Raw genomic sequence first — 19,230 nt, forward strand, 5'->3', positions numbered from 1 at the left:
CCGCTCCTGTGGCCCCGTCACCATTTAGAATATTTACATTGAAGCATAGGGTGAAGAGTTACACCCACCCCAATATGTCTATAGAGGCCTGTGGAAAGGCAATGGCTGAGGTTGTCGGCCACTCGGCTATTGTGGCAGCCTCAAAAATGTACGGGAAGACTGTGTTCTTCCTGAGGACCGAGCAGTGGTGCAGTGGTTAGCACCGCAGCCTCACAGCTCCAGCGACCCGGGTTCAATTCTGGGTACTGCCTGTGTGGAGTTTGCAAGTTCTCCCTGTGTCTGCGTGGGTTTCCTCCAGGTGCTCCGGTTTCCTCCCACAGCCAAAAGACTTGCAGGTTGGTAGGTAAATTGGCCATTGTAAATTGCCACTAGTGTAGGTAGGTGGTAGGGAATATGGGATTACTGTAGGGTTAGTATAAATGGGTGGTTCTTGGTCGGCACAGACTCGGTGGGCTGAAGGGCCTGTTTCAGTGCTGTATCTATAAATAAATAAAAATAAATTAAAAAAATAAGGCTGTGTCCCTGGCCCTGAATAAAGGGCTCACTGTGGGTGGGACTTTCCTGCCAATGGATCCTCTGGGGGCAACTGCGCAGTGGATAATATTATCAAGCGTCCCGCCCTTTATTCCCAGTGAACTCCTCCTCCCCCACCTGCACCATCTGGGGGAGGTAAGGTCGTGGATCAACCCAATCCCGCTCGGTCTTCGGGAGCACAGCCTCCGACATGTCTATTCCTTCCTCCGCCAGCTATTTATGCAGCTGGCGCGAGAGGAGGTCTCGGAGGGCCATTTTGATGTAGAGTTCCAGGGGACGGCCTACCGTGTCTTCTGGACCTCAGACGGGGCGGGGTGCCATGCCTGCAAGGGGGTGGGGAATGTTCGTAAGAAATGCCCCAACCTCCCGGCCGCCAACTCCAACTCAGCGGCCCAGGGTGGCGCCACTGCACCTCCTCCCACTCCCCCCACACATCCTACAGACGCTGCTCAGTCGGTTCCAGAGTTTGTGGTTTTCACAGCCTCTGGCGGGGAGGGGAGTGCCCGTCCGAGTGGAAGGAAGGCGCGCAGAGGAAAAGTCAACACCGAGAGGTTCATCCCCTGGACACCATGTCACAACCCAAGCCTGAGCTCAGCCCAAGGCCCGCTCCCAGGGAATCCACCTGTCCCAGGGCTGGGCTCAGGCCCAGAGTAACTAAAAAAAAAGGAGGGTGCATAGGCCTCTGATGACATGGAGGTCTCTGAGCCTCTGCGCCCTAGCAGGTAAAAGAGGCGAAGGCACCCCTCCACAGAGGTAGCACAGGGCCTTGAGGTGCAGGGCCCATCTGTTGGAGGGGAGCTGCCTCCTGGTTCAGGTCCCCAGGTTCCCCCTACCACCACCAACATCAAGGCTGCAAAGTCTGGGCAGGAGCTCCCTAGCCCTCAGGATGGAGGGGAGGGGGAGGCCTCTATACATGCAGCCCCTCCTATAGGAGCAAGTGAAGGCCTACTTGTGGTGGGGGAGTCTGGGGACTCTCCTGGAGAAGCCACCCATTCTACCACTGGGTCGGGTGCCCTGAGTGGAGGGAGGGCGAGGCCTCAAAGGGTCAGACCTCCCAGCCAGAATCCACTCACAACCAGGAGACACCCGACCCGGTTATAACTGAAAATGCTGCCCCATCTGCTGGGCCTGTGGGTGCTGGCGGAGCAGAAGATGGCTTCCTCTCTCCGCCTCCGGTCTCGGCTTTGGCTGGATTTCTGGAGTCGGGAATTTCCATCTCCCCTGGACCGCTCATTGACCTGGGGACGGAGGTGGAGGGGGGTCCTGAACCGCTGGTAGCCACAGGCTCCAGTTACATTCCAGAACCCAGAGAGGACTCCTCCGCCATCGATCCTGGGGGTGGGATCGTGATGGAGGCGGGACCATCTGGGGCGATCGGGACGTCGTCCCATAGTGTGTGGTGGGTGTGTCGGCTGCTGGTGGTGAGGACCCGGAGGAGGATGGAGATTCGGTGTGGGGCACGGAGGATGACCTTGATTCCATCGCCAGTGAGGTGGTGGAGTCCCTCGTGCCTCCCACCGAGTCTCCTTTCGTCCCCACGGCGGAACTCTGGGATTTCCTCGCGGTTTGCAGGGGTTGCCGCAATAATGTTCAGCTGGCCCTCGGCCGTTGGTCGAATCTGGCGCTCAGCATCCAGTCCGTCCGTGCCGCCCTTAAAGAAAGCGGGCAAGCACGCGGGTGTGAAACTGGTTGAGAGGCGCCGTTTTAATGTGTTCCTCAATGGGTTGCTGGGGAACTCGTCCAGGCCGCTCGGGAACTGCTCATCGGACCCAGTGCCAAAACCCCCCTCAGGAGCCGATCCCGCACAACCCTATCTGCCTCTCGTAAATGCCCTCCGTGCCATTCCAATCGGCGCGGAGTGCTCCTGTACACTCTCCACTTCCTCGCCCTTGTCAGTCGGCCGGACACGCCCTGGTGGTCCGCGTTGCCATCTGGCGGCGAGGGGAAACCCCGATGGAGGTCACTCTACGCGTGAGTCCTCCCCCTTTACATCGGGGATCTGGGATGGAGGGTGTTGCACAGAGCAGTCCCGTGCAATAGACTTTTAAGTAGGTTCACGGACTCCCAGGCCGCCTGTACTTTCTGCGGCCTGGACGAGTCCGTGTTCCACGTATATACGGAGTGTGTGAGGTTGCAGCCCCTCTTTGAGTATCTGAAGGGGCTGCTCCTCACGTTCTGGCTGCACTTCAGTCACATGCTCCTGATCTTTGGGCACCCGGTGCGGACGGGCTTGGACCGGGAGGAGGATCTCCTCGTCGGTCTGCTCCTGGGCCTGGCCAAGGTGGCAATTCACAGGTCCAGGCTGCGGGCCGTCGGGGGGTCCGTCCTCCCCGATTGCCTGCCCCTCTTCCGCGGTTACGTTTGCGCCCGGGTGTCCCTGGAGAAGGAGCATGCAGTGTCCGCCGGTACGCTTGGGGCCTTCCGCGACCGGTGGGCACCGCAGGGACTGGAGTGCATCGTCGACGCCGAGAATGGCATTTTAATTTGAGTTTTTGTTTATTTCTGTTTTTAATAAAGTTATTTTAAAAATATAAGTGTGTATATAAAGGGGGCCTGAGGAATAAAGGCCCCCTCGACATAAAATATATAAAAGGGGCCTGGGGTATTTAGGCCACCTTAAAAATAAACGGGGTTAGATACAGAGTAAAGCTCCCTCTACACTGTCCCCATCAAACATTCCCAGGGCAGGTACAGCACTGGGATTGGCTGGGCAAAAGAAAAGAGAGAAAAAAAAATTTTAAAAATAGAAAAAAAAACAGAGGTTAGATACAGAGTAAAGCCCTCTGTACGTTGTCCCTACATGGGAGTGTATATATTACATTAGCACATAGGATGAGGTTACCCCCAGGTGTTGAGGACTGAGGGGTGATTACTGGGACTTTTTGCTTCCTCATGTTTATTGTTGCTGACAGTGATTCCATGTCTTTTTTTGCTCAGTTCCGATTCACTGGTGGAGGCAGTGCTGGAGAAAAGGGGCCAATGATCTCAGCCCAGCAGGCTCAAGCACAAGCGATCTTACAGCAGGCCAGGGTAAGTGCTAACCATGGGATCTGTGACAGGCCAGGGTTTGATTAATAATGGATGGTTAGTGTTTGCAGATGCCTGAGTTTCTCCATTGGAGCGGGTCAGCTGTCATTCCTCTAACCTCTGACACATCAGGCCAGTTACGTTCTGTTGAGAAGCAACAGGTTGACTTTAGAGTTAATTCCTTCAGGAAAGCTCCGGTAGACCAACGAAAGAAATTGTTTTGAAACTGTTAGGAGCAGAGAAACAGGAGAAGGCCATTCAGCCCATCGAGCCTGTTTCGCCATTCAATCAGATTATGGCTGATCTGTTTCTTAACTCCATTCACCCGCTTTGGTTCCGCAATCCTTAATCCCTTTACCCAACAAAAATTGGTCAATCGCAGTTTTGAAATTTCTAATTGACCCCCCAGTATCAACTGTTTATTTCGGGGAAAGTGTGCTCCCCTCTGTGTGAAGAAGTGCTTCCTGACATCACTCCCAAACAGCCTGGCTCGAATTTTAAGGTTCTGCCCCCTTGTTCAGGACTCCCCCCACCAGAGGAAATCGTTTCTATCGACCCGATCAAATCCTTTAATTATCTCTACAGATGAAGGATGACAAGCCAATGTTGGTGTAACCCGACCTCAAGCAGGAGACATTTGACCTTGTGAAGGTCAGCTGTCATCCACACCCCCACGTTGCCTGCATCCTTCAACTTCCTGTCCTGAAGGTTTGAGGCCTCAAAGGAAGTCATTGTCTGAACTCAGCTCGCAGGGGTTCAGCTGAGGCCTCTCGTCAATCAAGTGTTAACTGGGGTATCTGCTAATTGCCCGGTTGGTGCAGAGGGGCAGATACAAGGTCGACCCGTGTTTCCAGCACCCCTACACCAAACAGAATTTTGAAATGTCTGGCCAAAATGAAACAGAATCTGTGCCCATGGGCTTTGACCTATAACCTTTCCTGCCCCAGGAACTGGGGCCATTCTTTGTCTTAAAGGACAATTACAAAATTCAACAGGAGTTTGTCTGGTCTCTTCCCCCAACTTCAAGGGAAGATAGGTAGAAACCGCAGGGAAATTGGGTGAGAAATTTTCCCCTCAGGTCTCCACTCGTTCTGGGAGCTCCCGTATTTACTGAAGGCCGATGGAGGGCTGGAGATGGGGTCTCCCCAGAGCTGGGGGTTCCTGCTCATTAATCTCAGTTGGGACTCAGCGTTTCAGAACTGGCCATGCATCCTTTCATTTGAGGCCTATTAGCCACAAAATCCAGGCTGACACTCCCAGTGCTGTAGTATTTATTTTTTTTATTTATTTATTTATTGATGCAGCACTGAAACAGGCCCTTCGGCCCACCGAGTCTGTGCCGACCATCAACCACCCATTTATACTAATCCTACACTAATCCCATATTCCTACCACATCCCCACCTGTCACAATATTCCCCTACCACCTACCTATACTAGGGGCAATTTATAATGGCCAATTTACCTACCAACCTGCAAGTTATTTGGCTGTGGGAGGAAACCGGAGCACCCGGAAAAAACCCATGCAGACACGGAGAATTTGCAAATTCCACACAGGCAGTACCCAGAATTGAACCCGGGTCGCTGGAGCTGTGAAGCTGCGGTGCTAACCACTGCGCCACTGTACCGGAGTTTTTTTATTCATTCATGGGATGTGGGTGTCACTGGCCAGGCCAGCATTTATTGCCCATCCCTAATTGCCCTTGAGAAGGTGGTGGTGAGCTGCCTTCTTGAGCTGCTGCAGTCCTTGGGGTAGGTACACCCACAGTGCTGTTCGGGAGGGACTTCCAGGACTTTGACCCAGCGACAGTGAAGGATCACTGCACTGTCGGAGGGTCAGTACTGAGGGAGTGCTGCACTGTCAGAGGGTCAGTACTGGGGAGTGCTGCACTGTCAGAGGGTCAGTACTGAGGGAGTGCTGCACTGTCAGAGGGTCAGTACTGAGGGAGAGCTGCACTGTTGGAGGAGGAGCCAATGAAGTACTTTTGAAGAGTAGTCACTATTGTAATGTCAGAAACGCAGCAGCCAATTTGCACACAACAAGATCCCATAAACAGCAATGTAATGATGACCAGATAATCTGTTTTTGTGACGTTGATTGAGGGATAAATATTGTCCTGGACACCGGGGATACTCCCCTGCTCTTCTTCCAAATAGTGCCAAGGTGTGAGAATAGGTGAATGAAACCTGTTTCTATTCTTTGCTTTTCACTGGTTGACGGGAATGTTTCTGTTTTCTTTTCAGCTCGCGTTGAGAGGTCCAACTGGACCAATGGGATTGACCGGTAGACCTGGCCCGATAGTAAGTGCTGGTCCTGAGAAGGCACAATACTGAGTGGGTGCGGATTCTCAGAGTCCACTCGTACATTGGTTGTAGGACCTGCTCTCTGCTGCTGCCACAAACCACAGTCACAGCAGGAATTCAGTCACTCAGTTAGACACTAGGTTTATTCGATAACTGAAAGCAAATTCCTTCAATAAATCTCAGTAATTGTGTGAGCTTTTGAAGATGTTTTGTTTCCTTGGAATATGAGGTCTGTTCGAGTACCAGACTTTCTGTAGCTTTCTCTTTCTTCAAGTGTTTGCTCAGCGCAGACGAACCATTTTAAATAACGTTGTTTTCTCTGAGCCTGTAACTGTTACATCAGTTTAGAACTGAGCCTTCAGGGTAAGTGAGTGAGTGAAATCGGGTATGGAGGTAGACACATGGAGGGGAATGGGAGTGGAAGGGAGAGTGCAGAGGAGGGATGGGGAGAGGGTGTGGGAAGAGTAGGGTGAAAGACAGGAAGGGAGGGGTGGGGAATGGGGAGAGTGGAGGAGAGAAGGAAAGGGGAGAGCAGGAAGAGAGAGAAGGGAGTGAAGAGGAATGCAGGAGAGAGGAGAGGGAGCGGGGAGGGGAGGGGGTGAGTGGAGGGGAAGGGGGGAGTTTTTTTATTTGTTTCTCAGGATGTGGGCGTCGCTGGCCAGGCCAGCATTTATTGCCCATCCCTAATTGCCCTTGAGAAGGTGGTGGTGAGCTGCCTTCTTGAACCGCTGCAGTCCATTTGGGGTAGGTACACCCACAGTGCTGTTAGGAAGGGAGTTCCAGGATTTTGACCCAGTGACAGTGAAGGAACGGTGATATAGTTCCAAGTCAGGATGGTGTGAGACTTGGAGGGGAACTTGCAGGTGATGGTGTTCCCATGTATTTGCTGCCCTTGTCCTTCTAGGTGCTGGAGATCACAGGTTTGGAAGGTGCTGTTGAAGGAGCCTTGGTGAGTTGCTGCAGTGCATCTTGTAGATGGTACACACTGCTGCCACTGTGCATTGGTGGTGGAGGGAGTGAATGTTTGTAGATGGGGGTGCCAATCAAGCATGCTGCTTTGTCCTGGATGATGTCAAGTTTCTTGAGTGTTGTTGGAGCTGCACCCATCCAGGCAAGTAGAGAGTATTCCATCACACTCCTGACTTGTGCCTTGTAGATGGTGAACAGGCTTAGGGGAGACAGGAGGTGAGTTACTCGATGCAGAATTCCCAGCCTCTGACCTGCTCTTGTAGCCACAGCATTTATGTGGCTGGTCCAGTTCAGTTTCTGGTCAATGGTGACCCTCAGGATTTTGATAGTAGGGGATTCAGTGATAGTAATGCCATTGAATGTCAAGGGGAGATGGTTAGATTCTCTCTTGTTGGAGATGGTCATTGCCTGGCACTTGTGTGGTGTGAATTGTAAAGTGGAGACGAGGGGGAGTGAAGGGGTGGGAGGAGTGGAGGGGTGAGGGGTTGAATGGAGGGGAGGGAGATATCGAGTGGAGAGTAGGGAGGGGGAATGGAGGGGATGGAGGAGTAGAGTGGAGGGGGAGTGGAAGGTAGAGTGGAAGGGAGGGGGAGTGGAAGGGAGGCAGGGGTAGAGTAGAGGCTTTCAGTGCTGAGGACTGATCTTCTCCTGAAATGTTATGGGTGTCTCCCATGCCGGCTCTCAGAATTTGAGCAGAGCTCAGGAGACAAGGACCCTGAAAGTCTGGAACAGCTATGTCCCAGTGTAAGGGGTGGTCCTGATGCGGGGGTTGGGGGGTCTCTGCCAGGGACCCCTCAGTTCAAGGGTTGGGCCATACAGTCAGTGACCAACGCTTCAGCCTCACCGACCCAGGACCTTCTATGTGAACTGACCCATAGGCCTGTGTGTTTGAGGTACCAGTCGCTAACCAATGAGTTCAAAGGCAGAATGATGTCAGACAGTTAGAGAGTTAGCTGGAACATTCTGAGAAGTGCCCTTTCTTGTCCTGTTTTTGAGGAGGGACATGGCACAGGCTGAAGGCGACAGAACCTGGGACTGGGACTGGGATTGAATCTGTTTGTGTCTGATGCTGAATGTGGGCCTGGGCAGTGCCTTTGAGTTTATCTGAATGGGGCCCACATGGATGGAGCCTGGGTGGATGTGTGTGGTTCGGCCCTTCCTGGATGGGCTCTGTGTGGGTGGAGCTTATGTGTGGGAGGGGAAAGGGGGTGGGAGGGGTGTGTGGGGTGTCAGTGTGGTGAAGGGTCAATGTGGGTGGGGCCTGTGCAGGGGTGGAGCCTAAAGGAAGGAGGGGCCTGTGTTGGTTAAGAGTTTGTTTGGGGTTCTCATGTCCTGTAACTGTCTCGATTTCCTTTTACAGGGGCCCCCTGGTTACCTCGGAATTAAAGGTGAAATGGGAGACATGGGTTCTCAGGTGAGAGAGTTGATGAGATGTCATATCAATCAATCGTGGGCTGTGGAATATTAACAAATCATGGGCTTTATTATATTAAACATTCATTTAATTAACAGCCTTTCATGTGGAACTTAATCAAAAACCTTTTGCAAGTCAAAGGGTGATCCCACAATGCACTTGGGTTGTCACCTTGTCACAAGTTAGCAACCATCGCTCACTGAAGCCCCTCTCCCCACGGCTCACTGAAGACCCTCTCCCCAGTGTGAAACCCCTCTCCCCATGGCTCAGTGAAACCCCTCTCCCCAGTGTGAAACCCCTCTCCCCATGGCTCAGTGAAGACCCTCTCCTCAGTTTGAAACCCTTCTCCCCATGGCTCACTGAAGACCCTCTCCCCAGTATGAAACCCCTCTCCCCATGGCTCAGTGAAACCCCTCTCCCCAGTGTGAAGCCCCTCTACCCATCGCTCAGTGAAACCCCTCTCCCCAGTGTGAAGCCCCTCTCCCCATGGCTCAGTAAAACCCCTCTCCCCAGTGTGAAACTCCTCTCCCCATGGCTCAGTGAGGACCCACTCCCCAGTGTGAAACCCCTCTCCCCATGGCTCAGTGAAGACCTTCTCCTCAGTTTGAAACCCCTCTCCCCATGGCTCACTGAAGACCCTCTCCTCAGTGTGAAACCCCTCTCCCCATGGCTCAGTGAAACTCCTCTCCCCATGGCTCAGTGAAACTCCTCTCCCCATTGTGAAACCCCCCTCCCCATGGCTCAGTGAAACCCCTCTCCCCAGTGTGAAACCCCTCTCCCCATGGCTCAGTGAAACCACTCTCCCCAGTGTGAAACCCCTCTCCCCATGGTTCAGTGAAACTCCCCTCCCCATCGCTCAGTGAAGACCCTCTCCCCGGTGTGAAACCCCTCTCCCCATTGCTGTGCACAAATTGACCACCATGTTTCCTACATTACAACAGTGACTCGAGTTCTAAAGTACCTGATTGGCTGTGAAATGCTTTGGAACGTCTTGAGGTTGTGAAAGGTGCTATGTTAATCCCCAGTGAACCTGTTCAATTCAATATAGCAAATGCTTTAGTGCAGACACATGGAGTGTTCACTGAATTCTGCAGTAATAGAGTTACTGATGGGTTAATTCTCTCTTTAACACAGGGTCCAAGAGGTTCTCAAGGTCCGCCTGGTCCCACAGGGAAACCAGGCCGCAGGGTGAGTGTTTGTGTGTTTCTGACCTTTCAAACTTATCTGAACAGATGTGGGTGGGAAAAGACTGGAAATATCCCAGCACAGATACACAGGGAAAGACTGGAAATATCCCAGCAGAGATACACAGGGAAAGACTGGAAATATCCCAGCACAGATACACGGGGAAAGACTGGAAATATCCCAGCAGAGATACACAGGAAAAGACTGGAAATATCCCAGCACAGATACACAGGGAAAGACTGGAAATATCCCAGCAGAGATGCACGGGGAAAGACTGGAAATATCCCAGCACAGATACACAGGGAAAGACTGGAAATATCCCAGCAGAGATACACAGGGAAAGACAGGAAATATCCCAACAGATACACAGGAAAAGACTGGAAATATCCCAGCAGACATACACAGGGAAAGACTGGAAATATCCCAGCAGAGATACACAGGAAAAGACTGGAAATATCCCAGCAGAGATACACAGGAAAAGACTGGAAATATCCCAGCACAGATACACAGGGAAAGATTGGAAATATCCAAGCACAGATACACAGGAAAAGACTGGAAATATCCCAGCAGAGATACACCGGGAAAGACTGGAAATATCCCAGCACAGATACACAGGGAAAGATTGGAAATATCCCAGCAGAGATACACAGGGAAAGACTGGAAATATCCCAGCAGAGATACACAGGGAAAGACTGGAAATATCCCAGCACAGATACACTGGGAAAGACTGGAAATATCCCAGCAGAGATACACAGGGAAAGACTGGAAATATCCCAGCAGAGATACACAGGGAAAGACTGGAAATATCCCAGCACAGATACACAGGGAAAGACTGGAAATATCCCAGCAGAGATGCACAGGGAAAGACTGGAAATATCCCAGCACAGATACACAGGGAAAGACTGGAAATATCCCAGCACAGATACACAGGAAAGACTGGAAATATCCCAGCAGAGATACACCGGAAAAGACTGGAAATATCCCAGCAGAGATACACAGGGAAAGAGTGGAAATATCCCAGCACAGATACACAGGGAAAGACTGGAAATATCCCAGCAGAGATACACAGGGAAAGACTGGAAATATCCCAGCACAGATACACAGGGAAAGACTGGAAATATCCCAGCAGAGATACACAGGAAAAGACTGGAAATATCCCAGCAGAGATACACAGGGAAAGACAGGAAATATCCCAACAGAGATACACAGGAAAAGACTGGAAATATCCCAGCAGAGATACACAGGGAAAGACTGGAAATATCCCAGCAGAGATACACAGGGAAAAACTGGAAATATCCCAGCACAGATACACCGGAAAAGACTGGAAATATCGCAGCAGAGATACACAGGGAAAGACTGGAAATATCCCAGCAGAGATACACAGGGAAAGACTGGAAATATCCCAGCACAGATACACAGGGAAAGACTGGAAATATCCCAGCAGAGATACACAGGGAAAGACTGGAAATATCCCAGCAGAGATGCACAGGGAAAGACTGGAAATATCCCAGCAGAGATACACAGGGAAAGACTGGAAATATCCCAGCAGAGATACACAGGGAAAGACTGGAAATATCCCAGCAGAGATACGCAGCAAAAGACTGGAAATATCCAAGCAGAGATACACAAGGAAAGACTGGAAATATCCCAGCAGAGATACACAAGGAAAGACTGGAAATATCCCAGCACAGATACACAGGGAAAGACTGGAAATATCCCAGCAGAGATACACAGGAAAAGACTGGAAATATCCCAGCAGAGATACACAGGGAAAGACTGGAAATATCCCAGCACAGATACACAGGGAAAGACTGGAAATATCCCAGCAGAGATACACAGGGAAAGACTAGAAATATCCCAGCAGAGATACACAAGGAAAGACTGGAAATATCCCAGCAGAGATACACAAGGAAAGACTGGAAATATCCCAGAAGAGATACACAGGGAAAGACTGGAAATATCCCAGCAGAGATGCACAGGGAAAGACTGGAAATATCCCAGCAGAGATGCACAGGGAAAGACTGGAAATATCCCAGCAGAGATACACAGGGAAAGACTGGAAATATCCCAGCAGAGATACACAGGGAAAGACTGGAAATATCCCAGCAGAGATACACCGGAAAAGACTGGAAATATCCCAGCAAAGATACACAGGGAAAGACTGGAAATATCCCAGCAGAGATACACAGGGAAAGACAGGAAATATCCCAACAGAGATACACAGGAAAAGACTGGAAATATCCCAGCACAGATACACAGGGAAAGACTGGAAATATCCCAGCAGAGATACACAGGGAAAGACTAGAAATATCCCAGCAGAGATACACAAGGAAAGACTGGAAATATCCCAGCAGAGATACACAAGGAAAGACTGGAAATATCCCAGAAGAGATACACAGGGAAAGACTGGAAATATCCCAGCAGAGATGCACAGGGAAAGACTGGAAATATCCCAGCAGAGATGCACAGGGAAAGACTGGAAATATCCCAGCAGAGATACACAGGGAAAGACTGGAAATATCCCAGCAGAGATACACAGGGAAAGACTGGAAATATCCCAGCAGAGATACACAGGAAAAGACTGGAAATATCCCAGCACAGATACACAGGGAAAGACAGGAAATATCCCAGCAGAGATACACAGTGAAAGACTGGAAATATCCCAGCAGAGATACACCGGAAAAGACTGGAAATATCCCAGCAAAGATACACAGGGAAAGACTGGAAATATCCCAGCAGAGATACACAGGGAAAGACAGGAAATATCCCAACAGAGATACACAGGAAAAGACTGGAAATATCCCAGCAGAGATACACAGGAAAAGACTGGAAATATCCCAGCAGAGATACACAGGGAAAGACTGGAAATATCCCAGCACAGATACACAGGGAAAGACTGGAAATATCCCAGCAGAGATACACAGGGAAAGACTGGAAATATCCCAGCAGAGATACACAGGGAAAGACTGGAAATATCCCAGCACAGATACACAGGGAAAGATTGGAAATATCCCAGCAGAGATACACCGGAAAAGATTGGAAATATCCCAGCACAGATACACAGGGAAAGATTGGAAATATCCCAGCAGAGATACACAGGAAAAGATTGGAAATATCCAGCACAGATACACAGGGAAAGACTGGAAATATCCCAGCACAGATACACAGGAAAAGAATGGAAATATCCCAGCAGAGATACACAGGGAAAGATGGCAATATCCCAGCAGAGATACACAGGAAAAGACTGGAAATATCCCAGCACAGATACACAGGGAAAGACTGGAAATATCCCAGCAGAGATACACAGGGAAAGACTGGAAATATCCTAGCAGAGATACACAGGGAAAGACTGGAAATATCCCAGCAGAGATACACCGGAAAAGACTGGAAATATCCCAGCACAGATACACAGGGAAAGAGTGGAAATATCCCAGCACAGATACACAGGAAAAGACTGGAAATATCCCAGCAGAGATACACAGGGGAAGACTGGAAATATCCCAGCACAGATACACAGGGAAAGACTGGAAATATCCCAGCCCAGATACACAGGGAAAGACTGGAAATATCCCTGCACTGATACACAGGGAAAGATGGCAATATCCCAGCACAGATACACAGGGGAAGACTGGAAATATCCCAGCACAGATACACAGGGAAAGACTGGAAATATCCCAGCACAGATACACAGGAAAAGACTGGAAATATCCCAGCACAGATACAGAGGGAAAGACTGGAAATATCCCAGCACAGATACACAGGGAAAGACTGGAAATATCCCAGCAGAGATACACAGGGAAGGGAGGGGAGGTAGTGGACATGGAGGAAATCTGAGGATAAGTATTGAAAAAAGTTTTCAGAATATTGAAGGGTTTTGATCGAGTAAATAAGGAGAAACTGTTTCCAGTGGCAGGAGGGTCAGTAACCAGGGGATACAGATTGAAGATCATTGGCAAAAGAATGAAAGGGGGAGATGAGGAGAATGTTTTTTACACAGTGAGTTGTTGTGATCTTGAACACGCTGCCTGAAAGGGCGGTGGAAGCAGATTCAATAGTAACTTTCAAAAGGGAAATTATCTCTCGAGGACTAGAATACAAGGAGTCGAAGTCAGACTTCAGCTGCACACAATCCTGGTCAGACAACACCAGGAGTTACTGGGAGCAGTTCTGGGCACCACACCTTAGGAAGGATTTATTGGCCTTGGAGGGAGTGCAGTGTAGATTTACCAGAATGATACCGGGACTCCAAGGGTTAAATTACAAAGGACCGATTACACAGGTTGTATTCCCAGGAATGTAGAAGGTTTAGAAGGATGATTTGATTGATGTTGTCATGATATTAAGGGGAACAGATAAGGTACTTAGAGAGAAACTCTTTCCACTGGCTGGGGGGGTCTCGGACTAGGGGACAGAGTCTAATAATTAGAATCAGACCTTTCAGGAATGAAATTAGGAAACATTTCCATGCGCAAAGGGTGGGAGAAGTTTGGAATTCTCTCTGCAAATGGCAATTGATGCTGGATCAATTGTTAATTTTAAATCTGAGATTGGTAGATTTTTGCTACTCAAAGGTATTCATGGATATGAGGCAGAGGCCTCCTTCTGGGCTGTACGATTCTATGATAAGACCTCAGGTGTCGGCCGCTTGGGGAATGATACAGCCTGCTGCACTCTTTTTTAAAATTGTTTATGGGATGTGAGGTACTTGGGAATGACATGGGCAAGAGTAACAAGGGATAGAGATAAATCAAAAAGGTATGAGGAGGGCCCCAACATACAGTGGGTGAACACAGCCTAAATGATCAACGATGATGGGATGTGGGTGTCACTGGCTAGGACAGCATTTATTGCTCATCCCTAATTGCCCTTGAGAAGGTGGTGGTGAGCTGCCTTCTTCAACTGCTGCAGTCCATGTGGGGTAGGTACACCCACAGTGCTGTTAGGAAGGGAGTTCCAGGATTTTGACCCAGCGACAGTGAAGGAACGGTGATATAGTTCCAAGTCAGGATGGTGCTGAACTACATAGGCAAAACCTGGGGAGAGGTATTTAAGATGATCGGGTCGATCGAGAGAAACTATGGTGGGAGGAGTCCAGGAAAAGGGGGCAGAACCTTAAAATTAGAGCCAGGCTGTTCAGGGGTGATGTCAGAAAGCGCTTCTTCACACAAAGGGGAGTGGGAATCTGGAATTCTTCCCCCCTGAAAAGATGTTGATGCTGGGGGTCAATTAGAAATTTCAAAATAGAGTTTGATAGATTTTTGTTGGGTAAGGAGATTAAGGGTTACAGAACCAAGGTGGTTAGAAGGAGTTAAAACACAGCCAAAATCTGATTGAATGGCAGAATAGGCTTGAGGGGCTGAATGGCCTCCATCTGTTCCTAGGAGCTACTATTAGCCTCAGTGCCCATGGCTGAGGAAGGGGAAAAATCAGTCATGGCTCCTGCTCCTGATTAGTATCCAGTGACCTGTACCCCAGTGAGAGTCAGCACCTTCAGGAGAGGAGGGGACCCGTACCCCAGTGAGAGTCAGCACCTTAAGGAGAGGAGGGGACCCGTACCCCAGTGAGAGTCAGCACCTTCAGGAGAGGAGGGGACCCGTACCCCAGTGAGAGTCAGTACCTTCAGGAGAGGAGGGGACCCGTACCCCAGTGAGGGTCAGCACCTTCAGGAGAGGAGGGGACCCGTACCCCAGTGAGAGGCAGCACCTTCAGGAGAGGAGGGAACCCGTACCCCAGTGAGGGTCAGCACCTTCAGGAGAGGAGGGGACCCGTACCCCAGTGAGAGTCAGCACCTTCAGGAGAGGAGGGGATCCGTACCCCAGTGAGAGGCAGCACCTTCAGGAGAGGAGGGGATCCGTACCCCAGTGAGAGGCAGCACCTTCAGGAGAGGAGGGAACCCGTACCCCAGTGAGGGTCAGCACCTTCAGGAGAGGAGGGGACCCGTACCCCAGTGAGAGTCAGCACCTTCAGGAGAGGAGGGGATCCGTACCCCAGTGAGAGGCAGCACCTTCAGGAGAGGAGGGGACCCGTACCCCAGTGAGAGGCAGCACCTTCAGGAGAGGAGGGGACCCGTACCCCAGTGAGAGTCAGCACCTTTAGGAGAGGAGGGGACCCGTACCCCAGTGAGAGTCAGCACCTTTAGGAGAGGAGGGGACCCGTACCCCAGTGAGAGTCAGCACCTTCAGGAGAGGAGGGGACCCGTACCCCAGTGAGAGTCAGCACCTTTAGGAGAGGAGGGGACCCGTACCCCAGTGAGGGTCAGCACCTTCAGGAGAGGAGGGGACCCGTACCCCAGTGAGAGTCAGTACCTTCAGGAGAGGAGGGGACCCGTACCCCAGTGAGAGGCAGCACCTTCAGGAGAGGAGGGGACCCGTACCCCAGTGAGGGTCAGCACCTTCAGGAGAGGAGGGGACCCGTACCCCAGTGAGAGGCAGCACCTTCAGGAGAGGAGGGGACCCGTACCCCAGTGAGGGTCAGCACCTTCAGGAGAGGAGGGGACCCGTACCCCAGTGAGAGTCAGCACCTTCAGGAGAGGAGGGGACCCGTACCCCAGTGAGAGTCAGCACCTTCAGGAGAGGAGGGGACCCGTACCCCAGTGAGAGGCAGCACCTTCAGGAGAGGAGGGGACCCGTACCCCAGTGAGAGTCAGTACTTCAGGAGAGGAGGGGACCCCTACCCCAGTGAGAGGCAGCACCTTCAGGAGAGGAGGGGACCCGTACCCCAGTGAGAGTCAGTACTTCAGGAGAGGAGGGGACCCCTACCCCAGTGAGAGGCAGCACCTTCAGGAGAGGAGGGGATCCGTACCCCAGTGAGAGTCAGTACCTTCAGGAGAGGAGGGGATCCGTACTCCAGTGAGAGTCAGTACCTTCAGGAGAGGAGGGGACCCGTACCCCAGTGAGAGGCAGCACCTTCAGGAGAGGAGGGGATCCGTACCCCAGTGAGAGGCAGCACCTTCAGGAGAGGAGGGGATCCGTACTCCAGTGAGAGTCAGTACCTTTAGGAGAGGAGGGGATCCGTACTCCAGTGAGAGTCAGCACCTTCAGGAGAGGAGGGGACCCGTACCCCAGTGAGAGGCAGCACCTTCAGGAGAGGAGGGGATCCGTACCCCAGTGAGAGGCAGCACCTTCAGGAGAGGAGGGGATCCGTACTCCAGTGAGAGTCAGTACCTTTAGGAGAGGAGGGGATCCGTACTCCAGTGAGAGTCAGTACCTTCAGGAGAGGAGGGGACCCGTACCCCAGTGAGAGGCAGCACCTTCAGGAGAGGAGGGAACCCGTACCCCAGTGAGAGTCAGCACCTTCAGGAGAGGAGGGGACCCGTACCCCAGTGAGAGTCAGTACCTTCAGGAGAGGAGGGGACCCGTACTCCAGTGAGAGTCAGTACCTTCAGGAGAGGAGGGGACCCGTACCCCAGTGAGAGTCAGTACCTTCAGGAGAGGAGGGGACCCGTACCCCAGTGAGAGTCAGTACCTTCAGGAGAGGAGGGGACCCGTACCCCAGTGAGAGTCAGCACCTTCAGGAGAGGAGGGGACCCGTACCCCAGTGAGGGTCAGCACCTTCAGGAGAGGAGGGGACCCGTACCCCAGTGAGAGGCAGCACCTTCAGGAGAGGAGGGGACCCGTACCCCAGTGAGGGTCAGCACCTTCAGGAGAGGAGGGGACCCGTACCCCAGTGAGAGTCAGCACCTTCAGGAGAGGAGGGGACCCGTACCCCAGTGAGAGTCAGCACCTTCAGGAGAGGAGGGGACCCGTACCCCAGTGAGAGTCAGCACCTTCAGGAGAGGAGGGGACCCGTACCCCAGTGAGAGTCAGCACCTTCAGGAGAGGAGGGGACCCGTACCCCAGTGAGAGTCAGCACCTTCAGAAGAGGAGGGGACCCGTACCCCAGTGAGAGTCAGCACCTTCAGGAGAGGAGGGGACCCGTACCCCAGTGAAAGTCAGTACCTTCAGGAGAGGAGGGGACCCGTACCCCAGTGAGGGTCAGTACTTCAGGAGAGGAGGGGACCCGTACCCCAGTGAGAGTCAGTACCTCCAGGAGAGGAGGGGACCCGTACCCCAGTGAGAGGCAGCACCTTCAGCAGAGGAGGGGACCCGTACCCCAGTGAGAGTCAGTACCTTCAGGAGAGGAGGGGACCCGTACCCCAGTGAGAGTCAGCACCTTCAGGAGAGGAGGGGACCCGTACCCCAGTGAGGGTCAGTACCTTCAGGAGAGGAGGGGACCCGTACCCCAGTGAGAGTCAGTACTTCAGGAGAGGAGGGGACCCGTACCCCAGTGAGAGTCAGTACCTTCAGCTTTGTAACTGTTTTTCTCTTGTTTCAGGGTCGTGCAGGGTCTGATGGATCGAGAGGAATGCCCGGACCATCTGGACGAAAGGTACCCACAGATGGTGCTGCAAATCTCAGTGCAAGACAAGTTTCCTTTAACCCATGCCGTACTGTACCTGTACAGAAGCTGACACTGAGACACACAAGGTTCATAGTCTCAGAATGCAGTGAATTATTTCCCTACTTTGATATCAAACTGGAATTCTTTCTTATTTGACAGGGTGACCGAGGCTTTGATGGCCTTCCTGGACTGCCGGGTGAGAAGGGGAACAGAGTAAGTATTGATTCCCTCTCTATCACAGGAGGTGCTGATCTCTGCTCAGGGGGCTGATTGTTTTCAACAAATCAGACTGAGACAGGAGCTAACTGGAGAAACATGGAGAGTTGTTATCCATTGTCATTGTAGAGGGAACTTTACTCTGTATCTAACCCCGTGCTGTACCTCTGTCCCCTAGTAACTGACTCTTCCACCCTGGGAAAAAGCTTCTGACTATCCACTCTGTCCATGCCGCTCATAACTTTGTAAACCTCTATCATGACACCCCTCCACCTCCGTCGTTCCAGTGAAAACAATCCGAGTTTATCCAACCTCTCCTCATAGCTAATGCCCTCCAGACCAGGCAACATCCTGGTAAACCTCTTCTGTACCCTCTCCAAAGCCTCCACGTCCTTCTGGTAGTGTGGCGACCAGAATTGCACGCAACATTCTAAGTGTGGCCTAACTAAAGTTTTGTACAGCTGCAGCATGACTTGCCAATTTTTATACTCTATGCCCCGACCGATGAAGGCAAGCATGCCGTATGCCTTCTTGACTACCGTAACCACCTGCGTTGCCACTTTCAGTGACCTGTGGACCTGTACGCCCAGATCTCTCTGCCTGTCAATACTCCTAAGGGTTCTGCCATTTACTGTATACCTCCCACCTGCATTAGACCTTCCAAAATGCATTACCTCACATTTGTCCGGATTAAACTCCATCTGCCATTTCTCCGCCCAAGTCTCCAACCGATCTATATCCAGCTGTATCCTCTGACAATCCTCATCACTATCCGCAACTCCACCAACCTTTGTGTCGTCCGTGTGTAAGTGTTGATGTTCTGAGAAACTTGGGTGTAAAGGCCAGCTACCCGAACCGAACCCGACGGGCCCCGATGACATGTCGTCGGGCTCAGGTCGGGTCGGGTCGTGTCGGACACACTCTATCACAACCTCCAGTAAGTGGCTCCAATGTTAATGTCATTTTTGGACTAGAAAGGTGGTTTTGTTACAATTATTTTAAGCTTGTGCAGATCAGCAACAAAATGAAAAATGGAAGGTAGGTTAACTCGGGCGCAGGAAAAAATGAAAGGGCTTTGGGGTCGGATGTGGTTCTGTTGGGCTTGGGTCGGGTTTCATTTGCAGACCCGAGCTGGTCTTTACTTGGGTGTGTTTGTACAAGGAACAAAGAAAGTTAGCACACAGTCACCGCAAGCAATTAGGA

General features: G+C 51.5%; 1 protein-coding gene across 2 annotated transcripts in view; it reads left to right on the top strand.

The window, feature by feature from the left end:
• Nucleotides 1–19,230, top strand: part of col5a1 (procollagen, type V, alpha 1) — a 633,899-nt gene that overhangs the window by 458,734 nt on the left and 155,935 nt on the right. For both annotated transcript variants that reach the window (XM_068012023.1, XM_068012024.1), the window contains exons 13-18: nt 3,472–3,564; nt 5,805–5,861; nt 8,194–8,247; nt 9,382–9,435; nt 17,746–17,799; nt 17,971–18,024. In XM_068012023.1, coding sequence (XP_067868124.1) covers nt 3,472–3,564; nt 5,805–5,861; nt 8,194–8,247; nt 9,382–9,435; nt 17,746–17,799; nt 17,971–18,024 — 366 coding nt within the window. The remainder of the gene's footprint in view (nt 1–3,471; nt 3,565–5,804; nt 5,862–8,193; nt 8,248–9,381; nt 9,436–17,745; nt 17,800–17,970; nt 18,025–19,230) is intronic.

The sequence above is a fragment of the Heterodontus francisci genome, chromosome 32 (assembly GCF_036365525.1).
Source record: "Heterodontus francisci isolate sHetFra1 chromosome 32, sHetFra1.hap1, whole genome shotgun sequence".
In the NCBI taxonomy this organism is placed as follows: Eukaryota; Metazoa; Chordata; class Chondrichthyes; order Heterodontiformes; family Heterodontidae; genus Heterodontus; species Heterodontus francisci.